A 15475-nucleotide genomic window follows, 5' to 3' on the forward strand; every position below is an offset into this window, starting at 1 on the left:
AATAACCGCGCGTACGTAATAGCTTTATGCTCAATTATGCTTCGCGCGTAATTTTTTACTGCAACACGCACGCGGCATGAAAGCGCGTACCGGAACTCGATATGAAAACGCGTTTTGTAATATCTTTCGTGATAAATCAACTGATCGCATGTAACAACGGACGTCACACACGCGAAAAACATTGGATTGTCGTAACGACAGATGTTACAACCGGCGCCCCTTTGTTTTGCGACTCCGCACGTGAGTTACACATTGATGTGGACTTTTGTGTCTGTGATTTTCCACATTTTCGCAGATTAAATATTCGGGCATACATTATGTCGTGCGCGTATAATATCGCACATCATATGAGCAGCAATCTCAAATGAAGAGATCTTTCGCGCTATTAATGAGATTAATTTATCCTTGCCAAATATTGTACATTGTAGCGGATATAATATACGACTTTAATTCCAACATTTATCTCGTTTAGCATTTAATTTATTACATATTAAAATATCGTGTAAATGTGTAATGCGTAAGTGATGTAAGAAGATTCGTTCCTTAGCGCTAAAAAGAGATTTATATTAATGTACCGCGGTCAATGTTAATTATTGATCGCGAATGTTACTTTTGCAATACCGCGAATATATGAATATTGCTCACGTTTGAAGAGAAACTTTGCAATTTATATCATCTTCTCGCGTCTAATGTGCACGAGTAGTTTTTAGATAATTATTTGGTAACGTTCGGGTATTGCAATTATCTATTTTTATAGAAATTTTTCCATAATTTAGTATAAAATCAAATTGTTGTAGATAAATTAGGTCATGCTAGAAAAAAAAAGTATTTTTAATTGAAAGTAATAATTTTCTATTATCTCTCAATTCATGACAATTCAAATGAAAAGTATCTTGTATGTGAAACACTGCAGAGAAAAATTATATAGTAATACTTGTATTTTTCATAAACTTATTATACCTACAAAATGGCTGTTCGCATCAAGTAATTGGTAATATAAATTAAAAATCGTGAAAATATTTTTTTCAATTTTAATACGAAATGGCAGATTTATTCTCTGACGTACTGCACAATTCATAATTAAAATTTCGTGAGATTGATATCTGGTACAATTCTAATTCAATTTTAAAATAAATGACAAATATTCGTCGAACTGACTATAATTTAAATTAGAAAAACTTACTGCGTAAAATATTACCTCGATCAGAATATTTGTTCTTTTCTAAGCAAAATTATAAGCTAGTTTGTCGAATAATACTAGAGGAAAGTCCTTTATTATGAGATAGGATTCTAATGTGAGGTAGTCGGTTTTTAACGTCCAAGTTCAAGTCACAAATTTTTTTTCGCAACGATTACACGATCTAATCAATCAATTTTCCACTGAACAGCCGAGATTTCACTCCAGGGTCAATGAATTCGAGCAGAAACTCCGCTATCTCATATTAGGAGCCTATCTCGGGGACTTTTATCTATTTGTCTGTGGTAGAATTCACACCTTGGCGGAAAAGTGGGAAGTAGTAAAGCGGAAGCCAATCGGCAAAACTCGCGCTAGATGAAAAACAATAATTATAGACCGGTTCGTCCACACAATTGCGAGCGAGATTCTTTAAAGTTTATAAAAAACCTTAACAGTATAAATTTCGCTTCAGTGTTCCTGAATCGGTGTTGACTTCGTTGCGCTTATATATATATATTTCGTGTTTTCACGCGGAAGCAAACAATGAGTGCAGACCGTTGCAAATAAAACGCAATGCGTCGAGCTGCACAGTCAGATGCGTTTCGCGAACGCAGTCCACGTACTGGTCCATGACTAAACAGACTTTAATTGCGGGAAATCACTGTAATCACGAAACGCTGGCGCAAGCTCGTTTTTCTCCCCCCCCTCCCCCCTCCCCCCTCCCCCCTCCCCTCCTCCGTCCGCCCTTCCCATCCTTTTCCTACTGTCGTCCCCATCGTGACGGCGGCGAATATATCTAAATAAAGACTGAGAGTAATCGCTGTTTTACAAAAACGATCTTACGCCAATTATTGATATAGTGATGATGATGAATTAATCGTCGCGATTCATTATTACGGAAGTGTTTAGGCATTTAAGATGTTCATTTAATTATCCGTTATTTAATAACTTTTCAATAGTCTATATTACATTTGATCTCTTTTGGCAAATTCAATTATTATATAAACGACCCATACAAGCACCAAAGCTTTCAGAAACATTTCAGAGAACATTATTGCACTGTTGCAATAATATTTCTGAAATATTTCTGAAAGCTTCGGTGCTGTGTGAGGAACTATTAATGAACGCTGTTTTGTCAAAGAACAACATTTAAGACGATCAACTTCGAGATGTTACCATGTTCTTCGGGATCATTGATGTTCCAATAGCAGCTCTGGAACAAAGTAATTTTATTTTAATTATTATAATGAAATCTACAAATAATTAATTATCAATAAAATTTTCAAAGAAGAGGTTTAAAAATTACTAGATTGGCTGCGTTTGGAAACATCACCCGAGTGTCCCAATGTATCATTTTATCTTGTGTAACATTCGGCGAGCAACAAGGATAAAATGATACACTGTGTTTCCGAACGCACCCATTCGGAGCTGGTTGAGACTGAAAAGTCACTAGATTCAAAAGTGGATATTTGAAAGTTACTAGGTTCTAACCAATCGTTTCAAAATTATATTAAGTGCATTTAAAATTTAAATTTAAGTTCGACTTAAAATGTAAGGGAAATGACCAATCATGGTCGAGAACGTAAACAGCCATTTTGAAATTTAAGCAACGCTGAAAAGTTCGGTTGGTTAAAATTCATACGTCTTAAATCTTGCTACTTAAGCTTCTCTGTATATGCCACAGCTCTTAAGCCAATGGTACACAATACTACGTCTCCTACCTACGCTTAAATCGTAAAGGCCTTCACACACAAAATTCCGTAAGGACGTAAAACGTAAGCGTAAGAAAATCGACCAATCACAGTCGAGAACGTAAGGCAATAACGCAAGCAGTAGCAAATCCAATCTGTTGATTTTCTTACGCTTACGTTTTACGTCCTTACGGAATTTTATGTGTGAAGGCCTTAAGCTTATTCTACAATGGACGCTAAACGTAAGACTCTAAAGCCTCGTCTACATAGAAGTCGTAGAGTCGTAGTCGTAGGAATAGTCGACTATGATTGGTCAGTTCTTATGTGTCTGACGAAATTGACCAATCGCAGTCGATTATTCTTACGACTGCGACTCTGCGACTCGCATTGTAGACCACGCATAAACCGCAACGCAAGAAATCGGCCAATGACAGTCCACCATTCTTCTCATATTTGACTGTGATTGGTCGATTTCCTGCGTTGCGGCTTAGCGTCTTGCGTTTTGCGTCCATTGTAGAATAAGCTTTAAATGAAACAACGGTATTGGTCGTTGGGGCAAGCTGGAGCATGTGGAGCACGCGACACGAACAGACCCGTTACACCCCACGAAGCAAACTGACCAATTGAATTTAAGGCGAGCGTCACGAAACTTTCCAACGTTGGCAACGTCGCCGGCAAATAGTGACATTTCACCGCGCGGGGTTGGCAGCAAGTCGAATGACGATCGACTCGATGCAAGTGTGCGCTTTAGCTTCATTCGTTCGGCAACAATGGCGGCAGACCTCGAACAGTTTCAACAGCTTCTGAATACACTCCTCAGCACAGACAACGATGTCCGGACGCGGGCGGAGGTACGTGTGAGCGCGCGGTGAATTTTTCGCGGCCGCGCCCGGCCGGCGTCGGCCGCCCCGGGACGGCGCGGAGTGCCCGCGGCGCGGCCGCGGCAGCCTCGCGCGGCCCGAGCACGTTGCCGACGTGTTGTCAGAGCTCGCGAGCTCCGGCCGGCGTCGGGCGCGCGGCACGGCGCGCCGATCCGCGACGTCGCCGTCGCCGGTCGATCCGCGGCGCGTCGACCTAGGCGGATCCGTCGCGCGGCGGCCGGCCGTCGTGCGCCCGTCGCACCTGTCCGCACACGGGATCGGTCAAGCAAGATCCAAAATGGTGTCTCGCATGCGGGCATCGCGCGCCCCGCGTGCCTTCCGTCGACCTCGCGCGCGTGCACGGATGACGGGTGCCGCGCGTCTCGCCCGCCGGCCTGGACTTTCGCACGCGGGGAGCGGCTTCTGTCCGTCCGTCCTCGCAGACGCGCACCCAGCGGCACGCACGCGGTCGCGCGAGATGCATCTCGTTTCCCGCCTACACGCGATTTCCGGCGGGCGTCGTGGCGTGCATACCGCGTGCACAACACGTCTGCTTTCCGCCCTGCCTCGGCGACCCGCCCGATGCGCGCGGGCAGCGTCGTCTCGCGCGCGCGAAATTAATCCCGCTCGGCGCGCTCTATATACGTCTTTTGCCTTGACTCACGGCGCGATCACGTGTCGAGCGTAATTCGTCGAATATTCATACGTGCGCCGATTACAATACGTATTCCGCGCGAAGTGAGTCAGATTGGTAGCTTGGTAAATTTAGTACGGGAGAGAGAGATAGCTTTCATCTTGGCATCTACGAATGTACATGGGCACGTGTTCGTCGCACGTATACATGTATTCTTGCTTTATATATGACGTACAATGTATAGCGATAGGACAAAGGCGCTTGCTCCGATGCGGCATCCTTGTATGCCACGTTACAAACCTGGCCCGTCATTAAAATCCGCCCCCCAATGTGCAATGTGCTCTTCACATCGAGTAACGTTGCGTTTTGTAGCCAATAAATACGAGAAACTTGCGCGAATTGACAAACAGTCGTGGTCAGAAAGGTTGCTCGACGTTCTAGGACGAATTTCGGAAGTACGGTCTACCGTGCGAGAGATTATAGCTTTTGCTCACGGATATGTGCAGTGGCGCATTGTTAAAGCGAACGAACGATATGCACGAATGTACCGAAAACTTATTGTAAAACGTCGGACCACCTTTCCCACGACCGTACATTGTACACTAGGAATCGCTGGCGCTTTCCCACATGAATTCGCGCATACACATCTTTATGCCATTAGAAAATTTAACAAAGACTTTGAAAGCTGACGGTATGTTTTTTTTAATGAAAACTTGAAATTCTTTAGGAGGCGTACGGTAATCTTCCAGTGGAAAGCAAGGTGACGTTTCTCTTAAACACCGTTTGCAATGGTACGCTTGCAGAAGAGATGCGGGCCATTGCCGCAGTACTGTTGCGCCGACTGTTCTCCTCAGAATTCGTGGACTTTTATCCCAAGGTAGCGTAGCGCTCCCGTTTTTCCCTAATTTCGAGTTACTGTTTAAAATATTCTGTTGTCAAAACTGTGCTCCTTCCACTTGAGCGCTGCTGCCGGTTTGTTTCCTAAGTCTTTTGCGAAGAAAGTAATTTTTGAAGATCGTCTACATGAATCAAAGTCGGTTGAAGATAAGTTTAATATGCAATTACCTCACAGATTCCACCGGAGGCGCAAGTCCAGTTGAAGGAACAAATTTTACTGTCGGTCCAAAATGAACAAACCGACAGTATCCGGCGTAAAGTCTGCGACGTTGCGGCTGAGGTTGCTAGGAATTTAATAGACGAGGATGGCAACAATCAGTGGCCGGAGTTCCTTCAGTTCCTATTTCAGTGCGCAAATAGTCCATTGCCGTCATTAAAGGAAAGCGCGCTGCGTATGTTCACGTGAGTTTTTCTTTTATATCTATCTCGTGTGAGTATATTTATTAAGAATATGCAAGCAAAGTGTATTAAACGTACATGCAGATCCGTCCCAGGCGTATTTGGAAATCAACAAGCGAATCATCTCGATCTTATAAAGCAAATGTTACAACAATCTGTCTTAGACATGGCAAATTATGAGGTAATGTGAAATTTGCGTGCTCGTATTTTTATTTAGTCCAACAGGAGAAATAGATACGCGAGTTTCGTAAAGACGAGATTACTCGTCACAATAATTTCTCCAAAAATAAAAAGTGCCTTCTGATGACTGTAACTTGTGAAGTGTTAATTTACAGACAGATACGGGGCATACATTTTATATGGAAAATAGCTACACTTGTGTCGACGTCCTAAATTTAGAACTTGTGTAATTATCCAAAGTTTTCTGTTACGAGAGCAATTGTAATAATCGCAGTTGTTTTTGCCACACAGGTTAGGTTTCAAGCAGTAAGAGCAATTGGAGCGTTTATAACGTTACACGACAAAGAGGAAAATATACACAAGCATTTCTCAGAACTAGTTCCGGCGCTTGTACAAGTAACCGCTCAGTCTATAGAAAAGCAAGACGATGATGCTCTTCTAAAAGTGTTGATAGACCTTGCTGAGACCACGCCAAAATTCCTCAGGGGGCAATTGGACAATGTTATGCAAATGTGCATGAATGTATTCTCCAATGAAGAGATGCTTGACTCTTGGCGGCAATTGGCACTGGAGGTTTTGGTGACTCTGGCGGAGACTGCGCCGGCTATGGTACGGAAAGTTGGCGATACATACATTGTACCCTTAGTGCCATTGGTATTGAAGATGATGACCGACTTGGAAGAAGATGAGAAATGGAGCTTCTCCGATGAAATCATCGAAGAGGACAACGACAGCAACACCGTAGTTGCGGAAAGTGCTTTAGACAGATTGGCCTGTGGCCTGGGAGGGAAGACGATGCTACCACAAATCGTGCTAAATATCCCTACAATGTTGAATAACACTGATTGGAAGTACAGGTGAGCGATAGCTTTATTTATTGCGCAATTAGTGTCACAGAAGAGTCAGCAGTTACATACTTTTATATAATTGCGTTACTTCTGTGATAGAATAACCAATGAGATAATCCTCTTTCCCAGCTGCCGTTCTGGCAGTTGGTCCGAGATTCTCATTGGAGTGTTTGAAATAAGAAATTGGCAGTTGTATGACGTGACTGCTATAATTATGAAAACTTACAGCTTTTTAAATATGTGATAAATCAAATTTATATTTTTTACTCTTATGTAGTGTGTGTGTGTAAACATATATTTTTCATTATTTAGGCATGCAGCGCTCATGGCTATCTCAGCTGTTGGTGAAGGATGCCATAAACAAATGGAAGTTCTTTTACCACAAATAATGGACGGAGTCATACAATATTTACAAGATCCGGTAAGTACAGTGACTTTGCTCCATAATTTGGTCAGCTATTTCGTTTAGAATTTTATCTCTTCTTACATCACATTATACGTACCGTAATTTACTAGGATAGGCCACAATTTAATCCGGCAGTCATATTCCTTTGGATATGATGAGTTACAATTGTGGCAAATTAAGCAAAGAATGCAAATTCTTTCTTCATTACTGTTTTAGTAATAAAAATGTGTTCTTTGTGGTTCCTGAGAGCTGACTACTGTTAGTAGCGATAGTAGTCATAGTTTTGGAACATATATTTCCATTCGTATCTTAACGTGATATTAGTGTGAAATTCATGGATAAATTAAGTATTGTTGGGTTTCCTTTTAGCATCCTCGTGTACGATATGCTGCCTGCAACGCAGTAGGACAAATGTCTACAGATTTCTCGCCCACATTTGAAAAGAAATTCCATGATAAAGTTATCCCTGGACTACTAATGGTGTTGGATGATAACGCAAATCCCAGGGTTCAAGCCCACGCTGGCGCCGCTCTTGTAAACTTTAGCGAAGATTGCCCGAAAAATATTCTCACTCCATACCTCGATGCTATAATGGCCAAGCTCGAGTCGATCCTGACTGCTAAATTTCATGAATTAGTTGCAAAGGGAACTAAGCTCGTACTTGAACAGGTAAGTTTCGAGTTGTCCTCTGCTGTGTGCTTCTTATGTTTAGCCCCTTATTGGGAATCTATCGCTTTACGCAAATTACCAATTAAAAATCCATACGTGAGATGAAGGTCTAACTCGAAATACACCAATTATAAGTTTGCACATAGAGTCACTTGGCATCCTCGAGTTATAATAAATCATAAAATATAAATGAAGAGTTTACAAAGAGAGTTGATGTAAATCTGAATTTTTTGCTGCTGTCTATACAGGTTGTCACGACAATTGCCTCTGTTGCGGATACGTGTGAAGAGCAATTTGTAACTTACTACGACAGGCTAATGCCCTGTTTAAAATATATTATTCAAAATGCGAGTCAGCAGGAACACAAAATATTACGGGGCAAGACGATCGAGTGTGTCAGTCTTATAGGCCTGGCTGTTGGCTCAGAAAAGGTAAATATTAAATCTTGATGGTTTCTGGATGAAAAGTTAGCAATTATTATATATTGTCTATTGTTATACATCGTGTATATTAATATTGTTCAATTTCAACAGTTTATCGTCGATGCTAGCGAAGTTATGGATATGTTACTCAAGACGCATTCAGAAGGTGATCTTCCTGATGACGATCCACAAACCAGCTATCTTATATCTGCTTGGGCCAGGATTTGTAAAATTCTTGGTAAGATATTACAAAGACTTTATACGCTTCTCTAAATATGTCAATGTTCCGTCGTACCGCAGGAACTTTTTATGAATTACGCAATTAAAAGAATTTATATTTTTTTTACAGGAAAACAATTTGAACAGTACTTACCGTTAGTAATGGGACCCGTATTGCGAACGGCCGCTATGAAGCCTGAAGTTGCTTTACTGGACAATGAAGACATGGAAGGCATTGAGAGTGATCTTGACTGGCAGTTTGTTTCACTGGGAGAGCAACAAAACTTTGGAATCAAAACAGCTGGCTTGGAGGACAAGGCTTCTGCATGCGAAATGTTGGTTTGTTACGCGCGGGAATTAAAGGAGGGCTTTGCGGGTTATGCAGAAGAAGTGGTGCGATTAATGGTGCCGATGTTGAAGTTCTACTTCCACGATGGTGTTAGAACCGCAGCTGCTGCAAGTTTGCCGTATCTTCTCGACTGTGCTAAAATAAAAGGTTATTAGATAATTAATATTTCTACTGAGGTACCGCATCACTTTTCTATTATCAACTGTCTTATCATATATATTTATGTTTACAGGCCCGCAGTATCTAGAAGGCATGTGGGCATATATTTGCCCTGATCTGTTGAAAGCTATCGATACAGAACCAGAATCTGAAGTGTTGTTGGAATTATTGTCTTCTTTAGCAAAGTGTATCGAGACGCTGGGCGCAGGTTGCTTAAGTGCGCCGCATATGACTGAACTTCTACGACTTTTAGATAAATTACTTAATGAACATTTTGACAAAGCAGTTGCCAGATTGGAGAAACGAAAAGATGAAGATTATGATGAGGTAGGAGTCTGCACAATAATTTGTGAAGATTAGTCGTCTGTAAAACTTGATAGAAATTTGATAATTGAACAATAAAAAATACATTAATCCGTGTTAACGTTCTATTGAAATTAGGTTGTTGAAGAACAACTTGCTGATGAAGACAATGAGGACGTATACACGCTTAGCAAAATGGCTGATATTTTACATGCCTTGTTTACAACTTACAAGTCTTCATTCTTCCCATACTTTGATCAAATATGCGGGCATTTCGTAAAATTACTGAGCCCCGAAAAATCATGGTCCGATCACCAATGGGCTTTATGCGTCTTTGACGACGTTATAGAATTCGGAGGACCTGAATGTGTAAAATATCAAGAATTCTTTTTGCGACCGATGATTCAATACGTTTCTGACAAATCCGCAGAAGTTAGACAAGCAGCAGCTTATGGCTGCGGAGTTTTAGGCCAATTTGGTGGCGAGGGCTTTGCACAAGCATGTGCAGAAGCTTTACCAAAGCTGATGGAAGTTATTAGCGATCCCGAATCTAGGTCGCTTGAAAATGTAAATCCTACTGAAAATGCCATTTCAGCGGTGACTAAAATTCTCAAATACAACAATACAAGAATCAACGTTGATGAAATTCTTCCACACTGGTAAATTGATGAGAAATTTAAGAAATTGTTATTTAGTATATATTAACTCATAAACTTTACTCTTGCTTCTCTTTCTGTACAGGCTGACTTGGTTGCCAGTCGTCGAAGATGAAGATGAAGCACCTCACGTGTATGGATATCTGTGCGATTTGATCGAAGCAAATCACGCCGTAGTTTTAGGAACGAATAATGCGCATTTGCCTCGACTTATAAGTTTCTTTGCCGAAGCATTGTTCAAAGAAGCTGTGCCTACCGATCATCCCGTTATGTCTAGAATTCTTAGTATCGTTAGAGAAATACAGGTGTGTTGAGCGAAAGGTCTGCTTACGTTGATCGTTTCAGTTTTCGAATAATAAGTGACCAATTATTTATTCCTTTTCAGAACAACGACACGATGTTCCAGGCGATCATAATGCAGTTATCAACAGATCAACAACAGGCGCTGCACGAGGCACTCAGTACGCTAAGTACACTAAGTTGAACATTTTTAACATCGTAACAAATAAAAATGATAAATGCTCGCGCTAATTAATCTCCCGAAGAAATCGCAGATTGTAGGTACATTGTACCTATAAAAACATTTGCTCCTGCCTAGTTATACACACGCAAATATATTTAAGCATTCTACATATTATCCACGTACTTGTTGAGTATGTATTTCTGTATCATTATCAGATTTGATAATTAGTTTTTTTTTATCAGGGATTGTTAATCATTTCAAGTAAAATTAGGGTTTGCCACTGTTTCATTTACAGTGCTTCTGCGAAGGAAGACAAGTCGAAGGAAATTTTATCAATTATGAATAAACTCGCATTGGCAGAATTAAAAACTGTTTATATATGTATATGTATATTTATATATATGTATGTTTCTATATACATACATATATGTATATGCATCCATAAAATATTTTAAATTCAATATTTTATACATATATACTTGTTGTATATATACCTCTTTTTTTTCTACATCACCCGAGTGAATATTATTAAAAAGTTTATGAATAATGACATCGACTTAAATCACTCAAGCGATCGTTATCCCGAACGTTCTGCCATTGAGAGCCAGATGATGCTAAATTATCTTTAAAGAAGAGTGGCTTTGTAAAAAATTGCATAGTACTATCTACATACATATTATAGCTTTGTTATGCGAATATAACGTTAAGGAATTACAATTTAGTTACTGTGATCTTTCTAAATTGCGTCTACATTCTCAAGCTATCCCACGTTCCGTCAAAATAACAGAGCTGATAATGCAAGATAGACTGGAAAAGCCCCTCATTGTAGCCATGAAATGAACGCGCGACATTGTGATTTAGGTATTTTTATTATTAAATTTAGATACAGTAAATGTTATTTAATGATAATATCGATAATGTTGCAATGTTGAGGTCTGTATACGAATGCCTTTTGAATGAAACGTAATGAAGTTTTAAAAATTTTAGATTCGAGTTCTATAAGATACTCTGTGACTAATAGGTTTCTCTTCCTTTGGCGAGGTACATTAAAGATCTATGTTTAAATGCCGCGAATGTTTCTTGTACTCTTACAGCTAATTCATATTGGAATATGCTTCTTTAGCTGTAACTTTACAACATAGCTCATGCCGGAAAGCAAGACGTCATTCAAGAATAAGAAACAATAAAAGATATAACGCAGAAAAAAAAGAACGACTTGATAATACAGAGTGCATTACGTTTCTTTCGACTGATGTAACATGAGAATCGAGATGTTGAAAAGGACTGAAGCGAAATAATCCGTTTAAACGGTTGCCTCCTCCCGTACTTGTTGCTATTTATTTGTAAAAAATATGTACTCCGATACTTGCGACTGTATCGAAATTTCACGGACGGAAAAATTTTACCTCCAGTACACCTTCGCGGCTACTCTTAACGTGAATGCTAACAACCTTTTTTTACTAAGACGTGTAGAGGAGTAAAGGTAAAGAATAAACATTTATTTGTACATACATCAAAGCATATGAGAATATCACGAATAAGTTTATAGAGTTGAAGTATCCTATTGTAAGTATCCTTGATAATATACGGTAGGCACTGCCTCGTTATTTCACCGAAAATCAACAAACATGATCTTGTAAGGTGCACGTAATTGCAGCAAATACATACGGAAGCGTCGACACTGGGCTGTTTATGCGATACACATTTGCGATGAAGAGTAAAAATCAATGTGAAAAAGGGAAAATTATAGTTCTTATATATATACATAGATATATATATACATAGAGATTATTTTAAAATCATTACTAGCTAAAATAAATCTCAGCTTTGTAATCATTTGTTTTGCTTCACCTGCACACTTCGTATATATATCTTAATTTTAATAAATTTAATTTAATAGCCAGTATGTACAGTTTGCAAACCTTATTTAAGTACAATGTATAGTACGTATAGTGTTCAATCAAACTTTTGCAAAAGTTAAATGCACAAGTAATGCGTCGACAGCTCGTCGTCGTTCGACGGCGCTTTATCTTGCACAGCAATCGTCTTTGAGTAAAATTTGCGACGAGGCTGCATGATAATTATCCTATTGGCATTTTCTGTGACGTACAAAAGTCGTAGATAACAGGAAAAAATATATGCGTGTTAATTATTGGAACGCGGTTTTAAGCGCACGGTTAAAGAGCTGGGAATAGTTAAAGATAGTCGTATCAATTTCCTGTATATCGCTTTTATCGATCGTTGTCGCGAGAGATAAAACGTTTTTCTAGATTATACTTCGCGAGTGCCGCGTACGTACGATTATTTTAAAGCACTCGCCGTACACTTGCAACGAGTGCCACGATATATCGAGGCCCGGCAAATGCGCTTTTGCCGTTTCATTGTACATAAATAATTCGTATTTCAATATTGGGGAGTGACACAGGGTCACCGCGAGCGGACATTCGTGCCCGATACCGAGCACTTCGTGGCTGATTAAATCTATATTTAGCAAATGAAAAACAGCCGGGAAAAGGATAGCCATCGTCATCAAAATCCCGTGGAAATTCAATTTCGCACGTACCACTTATTTCACTACATATCTTTATTTCTGTTTTGCTTTTCAATTTGAAGACTCGGAAAGTGCAGTTTACGGAAGATCGATACGCGCGAAACAAAATTTACGGCGCGCCACGCGTTCGCAATTTCGCGACGCACGTCTCGAAGTAACGGAGGAAACCTGATTCGAGAACGCAATTCGCGCAACGGTACTTCGTATTTCGCGCTTACGTGCCGCGAACTCTGTTAAGCTTATTCTACAATGGACGTGAAACGGAAGGCGCCAAGTGGCAACGCGCGAAATCGACCACTCGCAGTCAAATATGAGAAGAATGATCGACTGTCATTGGCCGATCTCTCGCGTTGCGACTTGGCGTCTTGCGTTTTGCGCCCATTGTAGAATAAGCTTTATGCGTCGTCTACAATGCGCGGAGTAAGCCTGGCTGTGCCAGGTAAGGAAGCTATTCTTCTAAAATAAACAACAGCCAAAGAAAGCCAGCGAAAATATGCTCCATGAAGAAGGAGGCGAATAGGTTTTCAACGCTGATTTGAATTGCGGTGGAGTATAGGGGTAATACGCTAGCTTTTCTTCGCTCTATGAAATGGCACCTTTAACACTGGCCGATGGCGTTGAGATTCGCCGAGAGTGAGCGTAAGAGCTGAAATAGGAGGAAGGAATAAAATTTATTTATTTCTTTACTCCTATTCCTCCACCCCACGGGCTTACTCGACGCATTAGACACTTGTCGCGCTCGGATATCCCCGGCGAGAAATGATCCTCGTCGATCGACGCCGTCAAATTCATATCGAATCGACGACAATTTGACAGTGGCCCGTTTCCCGAATCCTCTTGTGTCAACAAAAGCGGCTAATAAGCCTTCCGATTGGCGGCAAGCCGCTTTTGACGATAAAAGAGTATTCAGAATACCAATACTCGATCATTTCTCACCGGGTCGTTTTTCATAAATCCCTCCCTCGATAAGCCGATACGGTGATTTATATATAAAATACGATCTCGTGTCAAATTCTGAAATTTCATTTCAATAACGCAATCATCCATCGTATTTATATTTGGTAAACCGAGACTTGGGGTGTACCGAGAGGCGAAGAGCCAACGCGGAAAAATCCTAAGAATGCATTACGTCCGCATTTCTCTCTCTCTCTCTCTCTCTCTGTCTCTCTGTCTGTCTGTTCGCCGCTTTTTCGCCAGCCGTTCCACGTATGTACGTAGCCGCGTGTACGCGCGCGCGCGCACGTACACGCCGGCACGCGGACGGTACGGCCGGCGCACACATGACGCCGGCGATCATCCGATATTACGTCATCGTCGTCCTCTCGCCTGAGTCGCGGACCGCCCGGCGCTCCGTCGCGCTCCCAGCTCATATACGCGCGATAAAGCGGACGCGCGACGCAGTGCGCGGCGAGTGCCGATAAATAAGGCGCGATCGAGGGAGAGGCCGCGCGTATCCGCTCCACTCGAGATTATCGGACGCGCGCGTACACACCCGCGCGCGACAAGCCTCCGATCGCGAGATCGCGGAAACCCCTACCCGTGCAACCGGAGCGGAGGCTCGATAGGAGAGAGAGAGAGAGAGCCGCTTCCCGTCGCGACACCCGGCAAATTTCGAAGGCCGCCGGGAGCGGACGCGCGCGGCCGTCACGGACCTACGGTAAGGCATACTTCCGGGATGTCGGCCGACGCGAGGGCGTTCTCCGTCGCGTTTCCGCCGGGTGCGTTCGCGGATGTGCTCCCGTCTCGTGATCGACGTCGAGGCGACGAGAAGCCGAGAGCGCTCTCGGAGCAACGTCGTCGTCACGTGGCGGCTGACGGTTTCTGTTCTCCGTAGCCGCGTATTTACGTTTATCGCGCGCGCCTGAAAGCGCGGTCTACAGTGTCAGTACAAGTAGTGGATTTAAGGCTGCAAGACGACGTCGGAGTGAGCTCGTGTTTCCGGCGTAGTAGGCGTAGAGTAAGTTGGTTCAATTCCATTTCGTACGGTCCACTCTCTTACTTTCAGCCAATGAGAGCTGGGCAGTCGAGCTGGTTGAAGCAATAACCTCCTAGCCTGGCCACGCGGTCAGTGTAGGTAAATACGTGGCAATGTCGGACGCAGAATTCTTTTATAATGAACGAAGACGAAGGTGAAATTATTAGTAATAGGGAATTAATTGCTGCGGTCCGAGCTAATCGGGTTTTTGTACGACAAAATACGATCGAACCCGCCACCTCCGGCCGATAGATCTCTTCTATACCATTGAAGAGTCAAGAGCTGACTCTATAATAATATAAATGGCGCGAATCTAACTTTTCGCACGTCCATCATTTACCAACAACGGTACTAACATTTGATGACATTGGTCGACACTGATTGGCTCATTATAATCCTTACTCTACGCCATTGTAGACACTCGGGTGTAAAGGGACCTTCTTAATCCTACAGCCTATAGGTTTGTTTTCTGTTCCTGCACTGGTGAACTAGTGCAGTAAGTTAGAATGAGAAAAAATATGCTGGTCTTACACTAATTTACTGCACTAGTTCGCCGGTTTAGCAACAGAAAACGAGCCTCGGGTCTAAAGCCTTGTGTCCACGATCCAAGAACTTGG

At 41.8% G+C, this 15475-nt stretch overlaps 2 protein-coding genes across 3 annotated transcripts in view; both read left to right on the forward strand.

Annotated features, from left to right (window-relative positions):
* The first annotated feature begins 3560 nt into the window (after window positions 1–3560).
* On the forward strand, window positions 3561–10769 carry LOC105567732 (importin-5). The gene is made up of 14 exons (XM_012022826.1): window positions 3561–3719; window positions 5090–5239; window positions 5435–5661; window positions 5743–5839; window positions 6130–6695; window positions 6999–7107; window positions 7462–7761; window positions 8010–8192; window positions 8295–8421; window positions 8533–8898; window positions 8984–9237; window positions 9352–9872; window positions 9955–10174; window positions 10255–10769. The coding sequence occupies exons 1-14, from the start codon at window positions 3639–3641 to the stop codon at window positions 10351–10353; spliced, it is 3300 nt and encodes a 1099-aa protein (XP_011878216.1). The 5' UTR covers window positions 3561–3638; the 3' UTR covers window positions 10354–10769.
* A 3488-nt stretch (window positions 10770–14257) lies between these two features.
* The window catches only part of LOC105567733 (choline-phosphate cytidylyltransferase A-like), a 9453-nt gene continuing 8235 nt past the window's right edge, over window positions 14258–15475 (forward strand). The window contains exon 1 of one of the 2 annotated variants that reach the window (XM_012022829.1): window positions 14258–14540. The gene's annotated coding sequence lies outside the window, so the exon portion shown is untranslated. Of the gene's footprint in view, window positions 14541–14696; window positions 14841–15475 lie in introns of those variants that run through there. The other variant, XM_012022830.1, reaches the window with a different exon arrangement.

This window comes from Vollenhovia emeryi, unplaced genomic scaffold (assembly GCF_000949405.1).
Source record: "Vollenhovia emeryi isolate VEMERY1.0 unplaced genomic scaffold, V.emery_V1.0 DF939135.1, whole genome shotgun sequence".
Lineage (NCBI taxonomy): Eukaryota > Metazoa > Arthropoda > Insecta > Hymenoptera > Formicidae > Vollenhovia > Vollenhovia emeryi.

Bases quoted from the DNA above. Each gene is read 5' to 3' on its own strand.
- LOC105567732 (XM_012022826.1), top strand. From the start codon at position 3,639: ATGGCGGCAGACCTCGAACAGTTTCAACAGCTTCTGAATACACTCCTC. The intron at 3,720-5,089 runs GTACGTGTGAGC...GAAATTCTTTAG, and splicing joins ATGTCCGGACGCGGGCGGAG to GAGGCGTACGGTAATCTTCC. The intron at 10,175-10,254 runs GTGTGTTGAGCG...ATTCCTTTTCAG, and splicing joins GTATCGTTAGAGAAATACAG to AACAACGACACGATGTTCCA.